This window comes from Polypterus senegalus, chromosome 4 (genome assembly GCF_016835505.1).
Source record: "Polypterus senegalus isolate Bchr_013 chromosome 4, ASM1683550v1, whole genome shotgun sequence".
NCBI lineage: Eukaryota > Metazoa > Chordata > Cladistia > Polypteriformes > Polypteridae > Polypterus > Polypterus senegalus.
The window spans coordinates 42,902,728-42,923,217 of NC_053157.1; the positions used below are offsets into that span (position 1 = coordinate 42,902,728).

The 20,490-nt window shown below is 40.8% G+C and overlaps 1 protein-coding gene and 1 long non-coding RNA gene across 4 annotated transcripts; one reads left to right on the forward strand and one right to left on the reverse strand.

Moving 5' to 3' along the window:
• The first annotated feature begins 288 nt into the window (after positions 1–288).
• LOC120527295 lies at positions 289–13,800 on the forward strand. 3 transcript variants are annotated; one of them, XR_005633310.1, is made up of 5 exons: positions 289–1,039; positions 3,085–3,227; positions 3,942–4,042; positions 12,655–12,922; positions 13,022–13,800. XR_005633310.1 is itself a non-coding variant. In XM_039750546.1 (3 exons), the coding sequence occupies exons 1-3, from the start codon at positions 12,233–12,235 to the stop codon at positions 13,229–13,231; spliced, it is 693 nt and encodes a 230-aa protein (XP_039606480.1). In that variant the 5' UTR covers positions 11,936–12,232; the 3' UTR covers positions 13,232–13,800. The 3 variants fall into 3 exon arrangements, 1 of the variants encoding a protein (XP_039606480.1); XR_005633309.1 differs by lacking the exon at positions 289–1,039 and having other exon boundaries at positions 2,851–3,227; XM_039750546.1 differs by lacking the exons at positions 289–1,039; positions 3,085–3,227; positions 3,942–4,042 and adding an exon at positions 11,936–12,447.
• On the reverse strand, positions 5,990–19,127 carry LOC120527296. Its single transcript, XR_005633311.1, has 3 exons — positions 17,732–19,127; positions 6,629–6,885; positions 5,990–6,162 (listed from the first exon to the last, which is right to left on the reverse strand). It is a non-coding gene; the product is annotated as an uncharacterized LOC120527296 (long non-coding RNA).
• Between the last annotated feature and the right edge of the window lie 1,363 nt (positions 19,128–20,490).

The following is a 20,490-nucleotide window of genomic DNA, read 5'->3' on the forward strand; positions in this document are numbered from 1 at the left end:
GTGAAAACCGATTATATGGAGTTCACCCAATCTTCTTAAATTGGTAATTGGCCAAGAAGGATGTAAAACAGGAAATAAGGAGAAAAACTTGTATTAAGCTCCAGTAAAAAGACAAATTGCCCCTTTGGCAAAAATAAACAAGTATATAAATACTCTAAACACACAAATATAATAAACAAATGCACAAAAGAATTATTTAAAAATATTTTAATTATTTAAAAGAAAGAAAAACTACTTATTTGGCTAAAGATAAAAACAGCAGTAACACTGAGGCATTTTAAAGGCATACTGTGTGTGGCATGCAAAAGTTTGGACACCCTTGCTTAAAATGTCTGTTATAGTGAATATGTAAAGTGAGTGGAAGATGAACTGATCACCAAAAGACGTGAAGTTAAAGATGACACATTTGTTTAATATTTTAAGCAAGATTACATTTTTAATTTCCATCATTCATAGATACAAAATACCAAATAAAGGAAAATGGCCTGAAGCAAAAGTTTGGGCATCCAACATTGTCAGTTCTTAGTAAAGACCCCCTTTGGCACTTACGCTTGTAAATTCTTTTTGTGGTCACCTAAGAGTCTTTCAGTTCTTACTTGGGGTATTTTCACCCATTCATCCTTGCAAAAGGCTTCTAATTCTGCAAGATTCTATCCACAGATTTTTTGCATCAGTATCTTGTTGTAGCACCCACCCTCTATTACCATTGGTATAAAGGAGCTGATCTCCTACTCTGAAGAGGCACCGAGCAGGGGTATAGACATTCAAGCCCCTAGTTGGGCATCATACATTTGGAGTTTGTTCTCATGGCAGAGAGGATTGGCTCGGTACAACTTTGAGAGGAAAACTTTATTGTTTGTGTGTCTGCACCAATATTCTGTTTAGTTTGTTATCCTTTTTGTAGAGACTTCGGCTGCTGTGCTCAAAAGGGTACCATCTAATGACTCTGTAGTCCTACTTGGAAATATCGCTCACATGAAGAAGATAGATACATGGAGGGATGTGATTGGAAGGAGCAGCTTGCCTGCTTTGAACCCAGGTGAGGTTGTAATAGGATTTTTGTCCATAATGAAAATTGTGTTTCAAAACAAGGATGCTCACCCATGTACCTTGGCACAAAGGTCAGTGATCGACTGCAGTGATGTTGTTGGATCTGAGGCTTTATGTTTTGGTAGAAAGAGATGCTGATCATCTGTTAGTGGTGAACTGGTTCAGATGGATGGAATTCCTTATAAATGTGTATTGGGAGCTACTGGAACTGACTGGCAGACTACTTTACACCTAACATCAAAATGTATTTTGTATCTGGATATTGTTTAGCTGGATTGCATTTATACCTGACATTATAATGTGTCCACATCTTTTTTGATGTTACCTTTTCCTAGCAAAATTCAAATTTCCACTTCCATGATAGTTGTATACAGACAGCAAACTAAATATGCATTTGTACTTGGCTTTTAATGTGGTCAAGCTGGAAATGAGAATTTGAGGAGTTATGGGAGCTTGACAATCATGTTAATGGCAGCTGTAAAGGTGCCACTAAAGTCTCAGCTTATAATGAGTTAACCCCCACCTCCAGAAGAGTTGCTTCAGTATCTCAGGTGAGGTCAGAGACTTGTTACATGAACTCGCCCTGTTTAGGACATCAGAAGTAAAGGCAGCCAAAAGGAGCTGTTGGCCAGAAGGTCATTGATGCATGTCATGGCAGCAGCCCTAGGGAGCTGTAGATGGGCATCAGGGTAAGGAAAGTTGTTAAGCTGAAGACAGCATGTTCCTTCTATGCAATTTTAGCAGGGACATTAAGTGATGCTATGAAGAAAGACTTCTGTTTGGCCACAGATGTTTTAAAAACCGTTTGAAAACTCCTCAGGAAAGCTAGACAAGTTGTCATCCAGATTCTCAGCAAGTGTGTACGAAATATTTTCCTCATTTGGAGATACTTTAAAGAATCACTTTGAGGAGCTCCTTATACTGGTACTTATGCCCTCCCCAAGGGAGACAATGCCCTGAAGCACTAGGTGAGCTTGGGTCTATCCCAGTTTACTGCAGTTGTTACAGTGATTGACTTAAAAACGACTGATGTGGATGTGATCGGACCAGAAATGTTAACAGCACTGGATTTCTGTGGACGTATTTTTGCAAAGATACCTTCTGAATGCTGCGTGGAGGACAGTGCCTTGGGAGTGGCAGACTGGAGTGGGAACATTAAGATCTGCTTCAGTTATTGGGGGATCACACTTTTCAGCCTCCTTGGGAAAGACTGTGAAGGGATATTGGAACAGAGATACTATCCATTAGTTGAAACTCCTCATTGGAGCAACTTTTTACCCACACAGAAATAATTGACAAGTCATGTGAATTGGTCCTTCCTGTCTACATATGCTTTGTGAATTTGGAATACATTTATAAATACGTATCCTGGATTCGGTTGAAGGTGGTACAAGAGTATGGGGTTCTTGGACTGGCGCTGCATGCCATTCAATCCTCTGAGTGTACAGCAAAACTTGTAATTACATACTTGATGTTTATGTAGGTCTGCTTAGTGTCAACATTGTGTCTCGTCTGCTCTAATATTTTTGATTTTCATGGACAGGATATCTAATTGGGGACCAAGGGGAAGCATCTCTTCTGTTTATAGGTGTTCTTCTCTGATCTTCAACAGACCATGATCTCTAGAGCACTGAAATTGTGTGATGTGATTGTGGTGAGAATTGACATCTCTAAATCTAAGTTGACAGTCATCTCCCAGAAAGGTAGTGGGTGACCAACTGCCACAAGTGGTGGCAGACTTTTCACGTCTGTTTTTTTTTTTTTTGTTATTTTTTTGGTTAGGTGATTGAGAGAGTCACCAACAAACTGGTACATCAGCAGTTTTTTGTGTTGTTTTTTTTTTTTTTAGGCTTTTGTACTGCGAGAGGGCTGAAGGGCAAATGGGGAGATTATATCCTTCAGGTGGTCTGGGTGTATCTGGGAATTAATGTGTTACAAGAGCCTTTGTAATATTGGTCAAGGAAAGAGAATGAAAGTGGTCTAATCTGTTGTCAGGCTTATGAATGCTTGTGACAACCTATTTTCCACCAACAGCACTTTTATTACTACTAGGGGGTTTTGCTTTCCAACCCCTTCAACCAGCAAAGAGCTACACGCCGTTGTGAAGAGGGAGACTGAACACACCCCAAGGAGATGCGGCCGCTGATCCGAAACCCCACTTAAACGTTGATAAAATGGTAAACAATTTTTCTTTTTTTTTTTAAATCCTCGTCTTTGCTCGGTCAGCTGCTGGCTTGCTGCTGCCATGCCACGTGATGTACACTTCACTCACCTACCCCTTCCCCCCTCACCTCTCCTGCCAGCACTATCTGCTGTTGTGAAGGGGGCTGAACACACCCCAAGGAGACACGGTCACTCCTCTAAAATCCCTCTTTAACAGTGATACAATGGGAATAAAATAAGCTGTTTTTTAACTCCTCTTTGCTCAATCAGCTGCTGGCTTGCTGCTGCTCCTGTGCGGCGTGATCTGCATTTCGCTTGGTGCTTCAAACGTTTTAAAGTCACTGCCTTGTCTCTGTTTTCCCCGAGACATCCTCAAACATTATTCAATCTCTTTTCGCTGTTCCGTTATTTCACCAAGTAATATTTTCCATTTGTTTGCACTAATGTGATCTTTACTCTCGTTTTTTGAGACTTTCGAATTTTCCTACCATCCATTCCATACCCTCCATTATCTCTAACCTGCTTTGCATGTGTAACACGGAACTTGCTTCCAAAGGTTTTAAGTTTGATGTGATTTGCCTGTCTCGCAGGACGTGAAAGTGTCTCTGTCTCTCTTCAAACGATCACGTCTCGTGTCAGTCTTGTCCCAAGTTTTTTTTTTATAATAGATATCTCAATTTAGTTTCTGCTATTTGTGTCTAACAAGCTGCATATCCTTGCGATTTTAGGCCTAGCATGTCTCTGAAAAATCCAGCCAAGAAGGAACAAGAGACGTCAAAGAGGATGACACGTTTTGGTGTCAGCCATTCCATGGATGAGATGGACATGAGTAAGTGCCACTTGCATCCAGCAGCAGCCCGCAGGTCAGAATGTGAAAACAGTGAATTCTACTTCAACAATCTCGTGTGAGCACTCAATCTCAAAAGAGCATAAAGAAAAATCTCAAGATGTAAGAAAGTTAATCATCAGGCTTCAGAAGAATATCAGTCATAATCTGCGTTAAATAAAAAATGAAAAGGACCAATGAGGACAACGGTTAGAGTGCTGCCTGGGTATGCAAGGGGGGAATGAAGAAGAATCTTGAGAGATTTCCAAAGAATGGTGAAGAGTTCTGACAAAAAAATGAGTGAACTGAACTAATTTATGAATACAATGAGTAATGAGTGTTTAGTTCCCAGCTTCATAATATGCAGTATTTGTTAACGTTGAACACAGAGGATTCTGTCAATGAATTTAAAACCTGTTGAAATAAATTTTCACCTTTTGGTGATGTCAGTACAGATATATACATAATCTGAAGCAACCTCTGAAAAGTGGGCCCTGTACAATCAGATTGGTGGGTGTCAGATACAACCGGCCTTTCCCTTACTAAAATGACAGTTGTGCAGAAGGCTTGACAAAACTAATAAATCTGCTCATTTCCTTCTTCAAAACTTGAACAAGATTTGGACTTGAGGTGTCGCAGAGGTGGGGAAAATTACATATCTATTTTTACCTTTTAAGTCCACTTTTCTCTGTTAGACCCTTTATCAGAATAGTTAAGAGGGAGGAAATGGAATCACATCAACCTAGATGGATCTATAATATTGTGAGAGAAGAGATTTTTGTGTTTCAAGAATTAACACAATTATGAAAAGAAGGTACAATAGTTGGATGAAATAAAAGGTGCAATGTAATAAAAGACACCATTGCAGAGATACGCCAACTATCTGATACTGCATGTCTTGAGCAACTGAAGTGAATCCCATTGTGCATGTGGCTAACCTTGTGAAGAAAGAGGCAAAGCACCTTGAGATTGTCAACAATAGTGCTATTTTTTTTTAACCTGATACATAAAAGATTTTTCAAAATCCCCCAGGCTGCATCATAGTCTTAGCCCAAAAATTGCTAATGCAACCTTCTACAGTCAGGTCCATAAGTATTTGGACAGTGACACAATTTTCATTATTTTGTCTCTGTACACCACAATGGATTTGAAATAAAGCGATCGAGATGTGATTGAAGTATAGACTTTCAGCTTTAATTCAAGGGGTTTAACAAAAATATTCTACAGATATTTTATACATGCCCCCCCCCTTTTCAGTGGCTCAAAAGTATTTGACAAACTAACAATCATAAATATAATGATCATTTGCAATATTTGTTAGAAAATCCTTTACAGTCAATGACTGCCTGAAGTCTGGAACCCAAGGCTAAGAACCTGGTTAAGGCTTTGGACTTCAAACTCTGAGGTTGTGGGTTCAAATCCCACCACTGACACTGTGTGACCATGTGAAAATTACTTGACCCTGTGCTCCAATTGGAAAAAGAAATGTAACCAATTGTATCTCAGATGTTGCATGCTGCGTTGGATAAAGGTGTTGTCCAAATAAATAAATAAATGTAAGTGCTGGTTTCCACTCTAGTGGTCCTTTGCCAAACCTTTACTGCAGTTGTCTTAAGTTGTACTTCTCCATTGGACTTTCTTTTGTCTTCAGCAAGTGAAATGCATGTGTCCAGTTGGGTTGAGGTCAGTTGAATGACGTGGCCATTGAAGAATTTGCCACTACTTTGCTTTGAAAAGCACTTGATTTGCTTTTGCAGTATGATAAACTTCCATTCACAGCCATGCATGCCCATGCCACACCACCTCCTCCACCATGTTTCATAGATGATGTGGTATGCATTGCAACATGAGCTGTTTCTTCTCTTCTCCATACTCTTCCCTTTCCAACATTCTGGTACATATTGATCTTAATTTCCTTTGTCCAAAGAATATTGTTCCAGAACCCTCTGTCTTTACTTTCATGTAGTCTTCTCTTGATTGCAGATTTTGAAAATGATAGGTCTACCTCCAAGAGAGTGATCTTGGTTTGGTTAAATGTTGTGAAGGGGGTCTTCTTCACCAAAGACTGAATTGTCATCCAGCACAGTTGACTCAATATGCATCTCCTCCATAAGCTAATTTTCCTATAAAATGATAGGAAAAAAAAAAACTAATACAATAAAAACAATAAACAAATATACCATATGGAAGTATAATATACATGCACATGCAGTGCATCCGGAAAGTATTCACAGCGCATCACTTTTTACACATTTTGTTATGTTACAGCCTTATTCCAAAATGGATTAAATTAATTTTTTATTGAATTTTTTTATTTTTAATAAATTTCCAAAAATCTCGAGTAAACTTTTTTTATGTTGTCATTATGGGGTGTTGTGTGTAGAATTCTGAGGAAAAAAATTAATTTAATCCATTTTGGAATAAGACTGTAACATAACAAAATGTGGAAAAAGTGATGCGCTGTGAATACTTTCCGGATGCACTGTATAGTGCAGATAGTGCAAATAGTTCATAAAGTGGCTCGGGTTATGCAATATTATGGTTGTAGGGCAAGTTTACAGTGAGGAAACTGTAATTATAAGTACAAACCGTTCTACCGGGAGATCTTGAAGGACTGATTGACCTCTTGGGATGAAACTGTTTCTGAGCCTTGAGTTCTGTGCAGGAAAGGCTCTGAAGTGTTTGCAGGATGGAAGAAGTTCAAATAGACTGTGGCATGGGTGAGTTGAATTCAAGCAGATGTGGGTGGTTTTCCTGATGCAGTCTGTGCTATAAATGTCCTCCAGGGCCACATGGAAGCTGTTTTATCTGCTGTAAGCTGTAATCCTCTGTGCTCTCGACACAACCTGTGCAGATGTGATACCACACACAAATATAATAAACAGGTTAAAATACTTTCTTTGTTGTACTGAGAGTAACAACGGTAAAGCAGCTATGGTAGTTGGTATAGTTTGGCCATTCCGTGTACCATTATATTGTTACAGAATGATCACTATCAAGTGCCTTCAATTTGTAAACAATATGCAGTTAATTTCGGTGTGTTTGGTAAAGCCTGCGTCATGGATGTGAATCTAAAAAAGAAAGGGAAACGACACAGAAACAGTAGCACTGCTGTGATGCTGATTGCCAACTGCCTTACAAAACCAAGCAGAAAAGTGCGTATGTGTGGTGTGAGGCTGCCATGAAAATTTGCGTGGCTTTATGGCAAGTTTAGTTTTTATACATCACAAGGAAGCGTGGAACCGGGCATGCGCCACATTTTTGTGCGTAAGAACTATTTATACATGAGGCCCCTGGTGTTTCTGGTACTTTAGTACTTTATCTGTCTGATGGGTTTATTTTGTTTTCTCAGCCTAATGATGGACTGTTTTTACTTGCATGAACAGCTCTTTGGCCCTCATTGAGAGTTCACAGCGACAGCTTCCAAATGCAAATTCCTCACCTTTAAAACTGCTTAATAGTTACTGAAACATCAAGAGAACTGCTACCCACCTAGATGTGGAACAGCTAGTCAATCAAGTATGCGTATATTTTTGAGCCCCTGGAAAGGGGGGGCTCTATGCAGAAAAACGGCTGTCATTCCTAAACAGCTCATAGGATATTTTTTGTTGAATTAAAGCTGAAACTCTACACTTCACTCATATAATGATCGCTTTATTTCAAATCCATTCACTGTGGTGGCTTACAGAGCCAAAAGTATGAAAGTATCTTCCCAGTAGATGTTTTCTGGATTTAAACTGGGATATTTTCCCTGTCTACAATGTGGCTAATGCAGTAACAAACATAAACAGTATCAGATAGAGAGCGCTCATTTTGCCATTACGTTAAAACATGAATCTGATTTTGGGACGAAAGGGGCCTCATACACCGATCAGCCACAGCATTAAAGCCACCTGCCTAACTTTGTGTCGATCCTCCTCAGACCACCAAGACAGCGCTGATCCATTGAGGCACGGACTCCACAAGACCTCAGATGGTGTCCTGTGGTGTGTGATGACTCTGGCAGAGATTTCTGAAAATTGTCGAGGTGCACTTTTTTTTTTTTAAATTTCATTTAGTTTCATTCGTTCCGCATTTTCTTTTTTCCCCTCTTCTTTGTACAGTTTTCATGTTTTTTTCAGTTATGAATAGCAGTAACTGATATAACAGTGGAAAAATTATTTTATGCTGAAGCAGAAGACATAAGGCACTTGATTCGAGTGCGGAACATCAACTGTTTTATGATCACAAATACTGAAGTACACCCAGGTGGCCTTTTTTAGCCTTAAGTTGGCTCCTGTTGTTTTAGTTAATATGACAGACTGTCCTTCGCCAAGTAGCGTCCCATCTTGGGTTGGACTTATTGGTGCCGCTTAAGGTTAATGAATCCTAACTTATTCTGTGATTCACATTGTTTTATTGTATGCATTTATTTACAAGTGTGCGTCTGCATTATAATACTTCGAATGCCAGACCTGCAGGCTGCTCTTTACTACAGAGATGCCTGTAGAGTGTGGGAAGTGTCTTGTTGAGGTTGTGCCTAATAATGATGTGCAATGAATGAAGGAACTAGTTCTTTTGTACTTGTCTTGCTCTCTGAACCAACATACTGCGACCATGACAACAGTGACATTTCGGAGCTATCATCTTAACTTCGCTCAAATGGCTGCTGTCTTCAGTAAACAGCCTGTCAGCAAACTGTTTCAGCCAAATGGCTGTGACGACAACAAGCCAATGACTGACTTGGTAGATGACACCAAGCCCCACAAATTGATCGGTTCGATCTGACTGCCGGACTGACCACTGTACACTGACTGGCTGACTGAATGAACCAATATGCCCCCCTACAGATCTGGAGAACCATTGCAAGTTTGTTTGCAAACTGCAGACACGAAACTCGCAGTACATTGAAACTCACTGACAGACTGGAGGACCCATTAGAGGGCCATCTACTGGAAATTGCTAATATATACATATATATATATATACTCAGCAAAAAAAGAAATGTCCTCTGACTTTCAACTGTTTTTACTTTCAGTAAACTTAATGTGTAAATATTTGTATGAACACTAAAAGAGTCAACACCATAAGACATAAACTAAAAATGTTTCACAATGTGTCCCTGAATGAAGGGAGGCTCAAAATCAAAAGTACCAGTCAGTATCTGGTGTGGCCACCAGCTTCTTGAAGTACTGCAGTGCATCTCCTCCTCATGGACTGGACCAGATTTGTCAGTTCTTGCTGTGAGAGGTTACCCCACTTTTCCACCAAGGCACCTGCAAGTTCCTGGACATTTCTGGGGGGAATGGCCCTAGCCCTCACCCTGCGATCCAACAGGTCCCAGACGTGCTCAATGGGATTGAGATCCGGGCTCTTCCACTGCGAGGATGATCAGCTGTCCTTCCTGTCTCCCTGTAGCGCTGTCTTAGGCGTCTCACAGTGCGGACATGGCAATTTATTGCCCTAGCCACATCAGCAGTCCTCATGCCTCCCTGCAGCATGCCTAATGCACGTTCACGCAGATGAGCAGGGACCCTGGGCATCTTTCTTTGGGTGTTTTTCACAGTCGGTAGACAAGTCTCTTTAGTGTCCTGCGTTTTTAGAACTGTGACCTTAAATGCCTACTTTCTGTAAGCTGTTAAGGTCTTAACGACCATTCTACAGGTGCATGTTAATTAATTGATTATGGTTAATTGAACATGCATGGAAAACATTGTTTAAACCCTTTACAATGAAGATCTGTAAAGTTAGGATTTGGATTTTTAAAACATTATTGTTGAAATACACAGTCCTGAAAAAGGGACGTTTCTTTTTTTGCTGAGTATATATATGCATGGAGACACATTTATAAACGTTCATTTATAATACGAACAGTACGACTTTGTTAGCCTGCGTTTTAACGGCAGCATACGCTAACCGCATACTACAGGCACACTGAACTTGGTCATACACAGTCTATCCTGTTCAGTTTATTTAGGCTAGCTAGCTTAATCCAGAACTCTAATCAATCATATATAGTCAAGACCTGTAGGCACTCACGTCTTGTGTTTCTTTTGACATCTAGGCCTTAAAAATGTTTGCTTGTTGGATTACTATTATGTGTGAATTATTTATTTAGTTTTTTGCTTTTTATGTTTATATCAGGGGGCCCCAGCTCCTGTCCTGGAGGGCCGCAGTGACTGCAGGTTTTATTTCTAACCCTTTTCTTAATTAGTGGCCTGTTTTTGCTGCTAATTAACTTTTTGAATTAATTTCAACTGACATGTGCTTGAAGATTCAGACCCCTTAATTTTTTCTTTTTCCTTAATTAGCAGACAAACAATAATGAGATACAAAACACGACCAGCAAACCGTGTCCATCACACAATATCTGAAAATAAAGAAAGGTGAAAGTCTGAGGATTGCTGACCTGCTCAGGTCCGTAAAACATTTTACCAGTGCTCTTAAAAAAGAGAAAATCAATAACTTCACAAATGTATGCCATTGCACAATGAGAGCAGCAACAAGCCATGGAATTAAAGAACGGGATTAATTACCAGCGACAATCGGCGCCTTATTAAGCAGCTGATTAGAGTGAAATTGGTTGGAGTTTGAGGCCCTGACTTAGTTGGTCTTCTGTTGGCTCACTCACTTCACATTTCATTTCTGTTTGGGTGCCATTTAAGGAAAAAAAATAAAGAAACTCCGAGGAACGATGAAGACATTCAGGGGATCAAATCGTAAAAAAACAAGTCAATTAAAATTAATTCGAAGGAAGTTAATTAGCTGGAAAAACTGCACTAATTAAGAAAAAGATTAGATCAAAAGTTCCAAAACTTTTTTCGGCCGCAGACCCCTTTACCAAAAACTTTTAAAACAGTCAACCCCCTAGTCATTTACTTTACTTACTGAAATTAATAAATTTGTACAGTACTCGATATTAAATATTGATATCAAACTTTTCATTTTAATCACTTGTAATTAATTGCACGTTTGGTATGTAATGTGTTTTCATCAAAAAACTGTTGCCCCCATGATTTTTAATCTTCTGTTTAATCATCGGTATTGTAGCGATCCGTATAAATAATACCGGGGGGGGCTCACAGCTGACGGGGCCTCGTCAAGTTTATCGCTCAGTTCGGTTCCTTTACAAACGGAGCGCACCTCCAAAACTCGAAGACCTGCAGCTTTCCGGTCTCAACTACTTCACGTCTTCGTCCACTTCATTTGTCACCACCGTCTGTCACTTTTAGTCTCCTCATTCCTTAAGTCCCACCCCCAAAGCCCAACCCCTTGGAGGTCCATCCGCCCCTTTCAAATTAGAAACTTTCCGTTCCCTTCGACTGATGTTAGAAAGTGACTGCCTGCACGTCACGATCTCATAGAAATGAAGTCATTTTAGGAAGATGACAAGTATGCTACAGTCAGTTCAATAAAAGCTTCTCTTTAAATGTCTGCCTATTAAACATATAAGACAGAACGTCAAAGAAGCGGAACTTGAGTGTAGTGTTGATTGATACACGACACTGAGGAATTAGAAGGCATAATAACGAGAAAAACGAACAATTACGACTGCCTATAACGGAAGTGTAGAGCAAGCATTTCAGTATATGAATTATTTTACTTCTTAATTAGGTACCTACTGGAATCACAGATATTTTGAAGTAACAAACAAATAGCAGTAGTAAGGGGGTCTATTTTTGCTGTCGTCGACCCCCACATTTTTTTATTGAAACTATCGACCCCATGAAAGTTCAAATCAACCCCAGGGGGTCAATATCGACCACTTAGGGAACTCTTGGGTTAGAATGTGATGGACACAGTTTGCTGGTCCTGTTTTGGCTCATTTTGTGTCTCGTCGTTTGGCTGCTAATCAAAGAAAAAGAAAAAAATTGAGGGGTCTGAGTCTTCAAGAGCAAATCAAATCAAATTACAGTTTTTCTCGATTGCTAAAACACTAAACCCTATTGTCTGAACCAAATTCTCAGTTGCCTGAACGCACTTATTGAATCAGTCACACTTTTGGCAAAACCATAAGCACTTTTCACCTGTTTAGACACACATTGTCATTGTGATGCACCTGTGTTGCATAATGGTGAGCACAGGTGGCAAAAGTCAAACACAATTAAAGCTCAGTTGTCACCAGTTGAACACAACAACTCAAAATTCATCACACTTGTGGCTAATGATGTGAGGGTACATATAAGCCAGAGCACTGGTTTGTGAGGCACTACAATGGATAGAAATCTAAGAAGGGGAGTTCGTGTGAGAGGTGGTCGAGGTGGTCAGCAAGGACAAAGAACTGTGATATCTGATGAAATCAGAGCTACTGTGATTGACCATGTTCTTGTCCATGGTATGACAATGCAGGAGGCTGGACTAAGGGTACAACCAAACATCAGTAGATTCACTGTGTCCACCATAATCCGAAGATTTAGAGAAGAGAACAGGTAGTTACCTTTTTTGACATTATAGTATGTAAATGTTGACAACAATTACATGTGTACAGTGACTGTACTATATACTGTACCACAGTAAACATGTTTCAGTACATCACTGTGCCAGTGTACTGTAGTATTGTAATGGAGGGTTCGTCTGACTGTTTGTAGGCCTATTCCATGTGTGTATTTTTGTAAGTGCATGTTCTCTTTTTGTAGAATTGAAAGACTGCCACATGGGGGTGGTAGGACATCTATGTTCTCCCCACACCAAGAGACCCTAATTGTCGACATGGTCCGTGAGAACAACACCATTAAACTGTATGAATTTGAGGACCATGTGCATTTTGAGGGTATTGACTGTGTCAGCCTCTCTACTGTTGACCGTGTCCTCAAGCGCAACAGACTGCGTATGAAACAGCTGTACAGAGCGCCCTTTGAACGCAACTCTGATAGAGTCAAAGAGCAAAGATTCCAGTATGTACAGGTTGGTATATATCCAGACACATAAATGTTGGTTACTGTAAGTAGTGATTTACTGTAGTTGGCCTACATCACTTACAAAAATATATATCTATTCCTACAGAGAGTTTTTGAACTGGATGCAATGGAAAAACTCCATGAATACATCTACATGGATGAAGCTGGGTTTAATCTCACCAAAAGGAGAAGGAGAGGCCGTAGTGTGATTGGCCAACGGGCCATTGTTGGTGTCCCTGGGCAGCGTGGTGGCAATGTCACACTGTGTGCTGCCATCAGCAATCATGGTGTTGTCCACCATCAGGCCAACCTCTAGGGCCCTACAACACTCACCAGCTCCTCATTTTCCTCAATCACATGCGAGATGCTCTGTTAGGGCAGCAGGATGAGCAGCCCATCTATGTCGTTGTTTGGGACAATGTGAGTTTTCACAGAGTCTGGCCTCCAGGTTAGAGAGTGGTTCAATATGAACCAAGGTTTTATCAATCTTTGCCTTCCACCGTACACCGAATTCTTCTCCTCATGGTGGTGGAAGGTACAGTATATGAATGCCAACCTTATACCAGGGTAAATCTCCTGCAAGCCATGGAACTGGCCTGTGGTGCCATGGGTGTGGAGACATGCCAGGGGTTTTTTCCCCCGTTGCCTGGCCAGAGAAAATGTGGCCTGTGATGTAGATGAAGTCCTGTGGCCTGACCCAGTACGGAGAAATGATGCTGTGGCTGTGGAGTAATGCACTTCTTTTCTTTGTACTTCATTTGTATATTTTTGTGCTTTATTTTTACGCACAAGTGCTACATGTAAATGCACAGAATTTCTGTTTTTCTATGTACAAGTGTTAAAAATGCCCAGGTATTTTGTTTTGCAACATGCATTTAGCCTCAATAAACATTTATTTCTACCGCTTCATGTCCTGAGCATTGTGTTTTCCTTTTTTTTTCTATGTAGTGTTTAGTGACTACTCAGTAGAGTATTTCATTTAGATTGACTTGAGTTATGATTTGACAGCATAGTTCAGTTTTGAGCACAGATTGAACTGTTTTGAGTCTGAGGTTTTGTGAATGTAGCTAGAAAATTGGGTTTTGTGTTCACAGTTTAGGGAAAAGGAGAGCAGCTTTCCAGGAAATGTGTCTTAGCAATCGAGAAAAACTGTAATTCAAAAGAAGTTCATTAGCAGCAAAAACAGATCACTAATTAAGAAAAGGGTTAGAATGAAAACCTGCAGTCACTGGGGCTCTCCAGGGGCCTCATGTATAACGCCGTGCGTAGAACTCGCACTATAACATGGCGTAAGCACAAAAGCCGAAATGTGTTTACGCACAGAAAAATCCAGATGCAGGAATCTGTGCGTACTCCAACTTCCACGTTCTTCCGCTACATAAATCCCGATCAGCGTGAAAACTAACGCTCGTGCACGCGCTTTATGTAACGCCCCAACTCCTCCCAGAATTACGCCTATTTGAATATGCAAATCAATATAAATCGCAGTTAAGCGCAGCCTTCTGTGAGAAGACAACGGGAAAAGCACGGGGAAAATATAAGAATTTCAGCGAATACCAAGTGGAGGCAAAGGAAAAGCATACTATTTGTTCAAATAAGCCGTGGTATAATCAACAAAAGGAAGTTGATCGAGTGACATAGCGTGTTGGAGAACTTGAAAGCTCACGTTCACAAAATCGCACAGTGCGGAAATAAAAAGAAGTCACATATCAAAGTGCCGTGAAAAGAAGAGTTGTAGCCCACTGCCTGAGTGTCATATGAAAGTTTATTAGGGTACAGAGAAAAAGGCACACGGTGGGGAAAAAGCACGAAATGTCAACTTTAATCTCGAATTTTCCACTTTAATCACGTAGTTTATTTTGTCATTTAGTAGAACATCATAAACTTCATCTTAAAATCGTTTAATTAACCAGTTTCTCAAAATTACATTGTAATTAAAGTAGCACGTTAAATGCTTTGTTTTGTATTTGATCTTCTACTCGTATGTGCTCTATGTGTGTGAATCACTACTTGTTTCTTAAACCGGCTCTCTTCCTCCAACTGGACACAGAGTCCATTACATTCGTGATATTACAGCTCTCTGAATAACTAAAATACTGAGATGTATACGTGATGTCATTTTCATGATGATAGGAGCTAAAGCACATTATTAAACATGTGTTTCATGACCCTTGTGCTCATAACAAGCATTTATCTTTTGTCAAAATTTGTCGCTGCGTTTTTAGCTGTGTTGTTATTTTCTCTTTCTGTTTTATATTCAATATATATTGGCGTGGCCGTCACTGCAGTCAGTGCTTTTCTTTCCCCATGTAACCGATCGCCATACAATCAGCTCTGTAATAGATGTTAAGCCATCTGTAAGCTTAGCGCCGATTCTTCAAAACGTTTAAAGAACATTGAAATATCTTCGTAGTTCATGTTTAATTATTCTATCCTTCACGACACTCCCAGTGAAGAATATAGATTATTTAAATGAAGTTAAAGTTTTATGTGTATAATTTAACAAACATATTTTGCTGCATTTCACCTTAAAAATGATATCGTCATCATATGTAAATACGCGCTTTATAAAGTGTCTCAGGTTGTGAGATATTATAACTGTAGTGCAAGTTTACAGTGGGGTGATTGTACTTATAAGTACAAACCGTTCTACAAGGAGCAATTGATTGAGTGCATTTAAAGTTCTTGGGATTAAACTGTTTCTGAACCACGAGGTCCGTACAGGAAAGGCTTTAAAACGTTTTGCAGTGGCTGAGACCGCGTGTGCTTAATGCTGTATACCGATAATTCTCTTTCCGATCAGCTGCTGCTGTGATTCACACTCAGATACAGTGATATAAATACTCCGAGTCGTGCAGTGAGAGTAATATGGAAAAAGATGATCAGCTGTGGCAACTCCTAACGGGAGGAGCTGAAAGAAGAAGAAGAAGAAGAAGTGAGAGTAACAACGCTAAAGCAGTTATGGTATTTGGAATACTATGGCTGTTCCCTGGACCATTATATTGTTACGAGTTAATTACAATCAGATGCATTACACTAATAAACAATATGCGGTTAGTTTCTGTGTATTTATAAAGCCGCGTCATGAAAATAAGGAGTAATCACACAAGAACAGTAGCACTGCTTTGACCCTGGGTGCCGCCAGTCTGCAAAACCGAGCGGAGAACTTGCGTACGACATGGTATGAGGTACCGTGGAAAAGTGCGTGGCTTTATGCCAAGTGTAGGTTTTATACATCGCGATTTGAACGTGGAAAAGTTCTTACGCAACATTTCTGTGCGTACGCACCGTTTATACATGAGGCCCCAGGACTGGACTTGGGGACCCCTGGATATTGTTTGTTGGTTAAAGTTGTTACACAGTTATCCAATCTCTACATTTTAAACTGGAATATATAGCTTGTTACTGTTTTTTGAAGTGAATGAATCAGTGATTCAAAGATTCGAATCGTTTTAGAGAGCTGAACTAAAACGAGTCAAATCACTAAAAAGAATGCTGAGCACATCACTAGCGTCTCGGGGTACTGATGGCTCGTGCTTTCAAAGTACTGCTTCGTGTGGTTCGAATGGGCCCGTCACGTGATCTTGTGGCACGCCAGCGCCGTGATGTCACAGAGGCAGATGCCGATTTGGTCCGCTGCTCCTTTGCAGATCTTCATTGGCTCAAACGCAAAAGCAGTTGTCCTTCTCAGTCAGTGTGGTGTATAGTAATGAGGCTGAATCCCGTGGGTCCCATAGCTGGGATTCGTGCATGGATTACTGCTTAAGCGAAAATAGTTCTTTTAAACAAATGACTTATGCAACACTTCTTTATAAGTTAAGAAATACCTTTGAGAGACACCATGAAGGATTCACGGCAGACACCTCATCCCTCGGTGTGGAGTCACATCCACTTAGAATCTCCAGCAAACCGATGAGCACGTGTTGAGTAAGGCAGCACGAGTACTGAAACAGTCCGGCGCGATGGCAGCGCCCCAGCTCGGTCAAGTCACAGAGGCTGAAAGGAGCTCCACGGGAGAGGGCATGCCGACAGGATGGCAAGCTGGTTTCACTTTGGAATTCCTTTCATTTGATATCTTGAGTTTTAAATTTGATATCTGGCTTGTAAAATTTGATATGGTAGCTTAAATGCTAATATATATGCATTTTAAACTCTCAAATCATATTTTGTCATTTTGATGTCACGTTTTTGAAATTTGATATCCATCCATTTTCCAACCCGCTGAATCCAAACACAGGGTCACGAGGGTCTGCTGGAGCCAATCCCAGCCAACACAGGGCACAAGGCAGGAAAGTTTTTAAAATTTGAGAGCACACTTTTCAAATTTCATATGAGAGCTTAATACTAAGATATATATGCATTTTAAACTCAGATCATATTTTGTCATTTTGATATCATGTTTATTAAATTTGATATGAATGTTGCTATCTAATTTCAAAAGCTCGGTAACAAATTTCTAAAGTATGATATCAAATCTTACAAGCCTGATTTCCAATTTGATACAAAGGAAAATAGATTGAATATTAAATCGACCTTCCCAGAACAGTATGTTAGCATTTAAGGTCTCTTTTTTAAATTAAGTTCAAAAGCATAATATCAACTTTCAAAAAGTTCGATATTAAATTTAGAACCGATGATATTAAGGAAGATGGATTCAATGTGAACTCGCCCTGCCACACGGCAGTCCCTCTGCGCGCCTGACTCTCCTCGCTGAGCGCGCGCTCGCGGTAGTCCGTGATTTTCAGATCTCTAGCTGTGCGTGTTGTCGACCCCCGGATGTAACGTGAATAACTGCGTGCGCTGCGTAACTTCTTACCAAATGTCGTCTTTCACGCTGAGTCGTTGCCATCGGCCGCGTCCACATCAGTTATCGGGAGCCCCGGGACTGCCAGAAAGAGCAACTGGTTAAGGAAATCCTGGCGCCAGACTTTCAAAAACACCAGCGCCTTGTGAGAGAATCTGGCCAAAGGCTGTCTGTCGAGGGATCAGTAAATTAGAAATCGTCCGGACGGTAGCACAGCAGAATAAAGCAATCAGGTAAACGGAATCACACCGAGCTGCTCTCCCGTCTACATTCTTAACTCATCGTCCATTCACCGACACATTTAAATGACCAGCCGAGTCACCCAAAGCTGACCCCTGCTGCCACTTGACACCGATCATCAACGCTGCGTTTCATTCAATCCTTCATCGTTCCTTCTGTCATTCACAAAAAAGACAGACATTTTATTTACATACGTTTTCAATAATGCTAATAATCCTAAAGTGGCAAGAATGAAAAAAGCACAAGAGAGGAATATTTGATAGAAGAGCCCGGGCATCAGGGTGAAGAGGTGTCCATCACTTGAGCTCTCGTCGGTCACCTCTCCGTGTGCTGCAGCCGCACTGACACACACTATGCCGGCACCAAATGCAGCGGAGACCTCGGACGGCGTCCACCTTCGAGGGTCATAAGCCGGCTCACCGGCCGGACACTCAGACAGACGAGGATTTGTGTTGATTGTCGGTGAAACGCATCAGAACTACTATATGTTTTTGGTACTTTTCTGTTTATTCTGACCAAACGTTACATATCTGCACGAGCAATGAACACTGGTAATATGTTTTAAAATAATTTTGATTGAATTAAAATAAAAACAGTAAAAAAAAAAAAATTATAATCTGTTGCCCATATAAGTTATCAAAATAGCTGTCATTTGTAACGTCCCGAACTCTCTTTACTGAGATGATGTCACAAAACAAAAGTGTCAGCACAGTCCGCACGAGCTCCTAGCCCCCATGATTTTTAATCTTCTGTTTAATCATTGGTATTGTAGCGATCCGTGTAAATAAGACCGGGGGGGCTCACAGCTGACGGGGCCTCGTCAAGTTTATCGCTCAGTTCGGTTCCTTTACAAACGGAGCGCACCTCCAAAACTCGAAGACCTGCAGCTTTCCGGTCTCAACTACTTCACGTCTTCGTCCACTTTATTTGTCACCACCGTCTGTCACTTTTAGTCTCCTCATTCCTTAAGCCCCACCCCCAAAGCTCACCCCCCTTGGAGGTCCGTCCGCCCCTTTCAAATTAGAAACTTTCCGTTCCCTTCGACTGATGTTAGAAAGTGACTGCCTGCACGTCACGATCTCATAGAAATGAAGTCATTTTAGGAAGATGACAAGTATGCTACAGTCAGTTCAATAAAAGCTTCTCTTTAAATGTCTGCCTATTAAACATATAAGACAGAACGTCAAAGAAGCGGAACTTGAGTGTAGTGTTGATTGATACACGACACTGAGGAATTAGAAGGCATAATAACGAGTAAAACGAACAATTACGACTGCCTATAACGGAAGTGTAGAGCAAGCATTTCAGTATACTGCATCATTTAAGAGGCACGTAAGTTAAGCCCTCCGTTATATTAAACGCTACGTCTCATGAAACAATCCAACAACTCCTTACGAGTGAGCGAAGCGCACGTCTGACGCCATCGACGGTTAAGCCTCGCGCTGTCTGTCACGCTGGACCTTTGGAAAGCGCTGATTGGCTGAAACTGTTTAGCGCGGTTTGTCCTGAAAGGGAAGCGCCATCTAGCGCTCAGAAACCAAAACGCACATGTAAGCCTGCAGGTCAGTAGCTTATGTTGTGTTTTCTAAAATAACACATTCAGTACGAGATCCGACTTTGGAGCAGCGATTTTCTACACAAGGGCCTCGAAAATGGAGGTTATTACGTTTTGTAGTGAAACTCTTAATATTTGCTTTTCTACTTTTATTTTCTGACATAAAGTATCAGACAAAGCAAATCGCATCACAGCCTACAATAACGACGACAAGCCATCAGCCACTATCTGGAATATCACTGAAATGCAGCGACTGAGAGGGTCATGTCACTATCAATGACAAAACGTCACCAGAGGGATGGCTGTCAAATGTCCGGTGAATTGGCAAGAATTTACAGCACAGTCGCTTCGGATGTGTCGGTGCTTTCCTTCTGCCTATCAATACGCTGCACTTCAACCTGAAATCTCTGCCTTCATTTCATTCTATAGATAGACAGCACTTTTATTTTCCCCCGGGGTGGGTGCTTGGACATTTGGGTGTTTATTGGAGCTTAAGAAATAAACACATAAAGTCATATTATATTGTAGCATCCCAGCCGGGAGCCTAGCGACGTGGAGGATTGCCATCGCGGATATGATTGACAATAAAAGAAAATCGAAGGGGTGGTGCCGTGGGCGGGGGAACTGCCGAATGGAGGCGGGGTCTTCTAGATGGGTAGGCGGGTTCTGTGTAATTGTAGAGCGCAGTACCTATGAGGCCAGTAACTTGCACCCCATCGTCAGCAAACGGTCATCGCATGCCCCGTAACATTATGGTTAAGATTAGGGTTGTTGGGTGGGCTATCTGACTCATAGGGCATTTCATGGCCTACGTCATAGATATTGCAGACTGCAGTGACCCATCTTGATTCTGTGGGAGGAACGGGGGTTCTTGTTCTTGGTCTTTGATGATATCCCTCAGGGCCATGACACTGACGAGTCTCTAGATAATTGTAAATAGTTCATTTGTTTTGTTTTTTATAATTCTTCTTGGACA

Bases quoted from the DNA above. Each gene is read 5' to 3' on its own strand.
- LOC120527295 (XM_039750546.1), top strand. From the start codon at position 12,233: ATGGATAGAAATCTAAGAAGGGGAGTTCGTGTGAGAGGTGGTCGAGGT. The intron at 12,448-12,654 runs GTAGTTACCTTT...CTCTTTTTGTAG, and splicing joins AGATTTAGAGAAGAGAACAG to AATTGAAAGACTGCCACATG. The intron at 12,923-13,021 runs GTTGGTATATAT...CTATTCCTACAG, and splicing joins AAAGATTCCAGTATGTACAG to AGAGTTTTTGAACTGGATGC.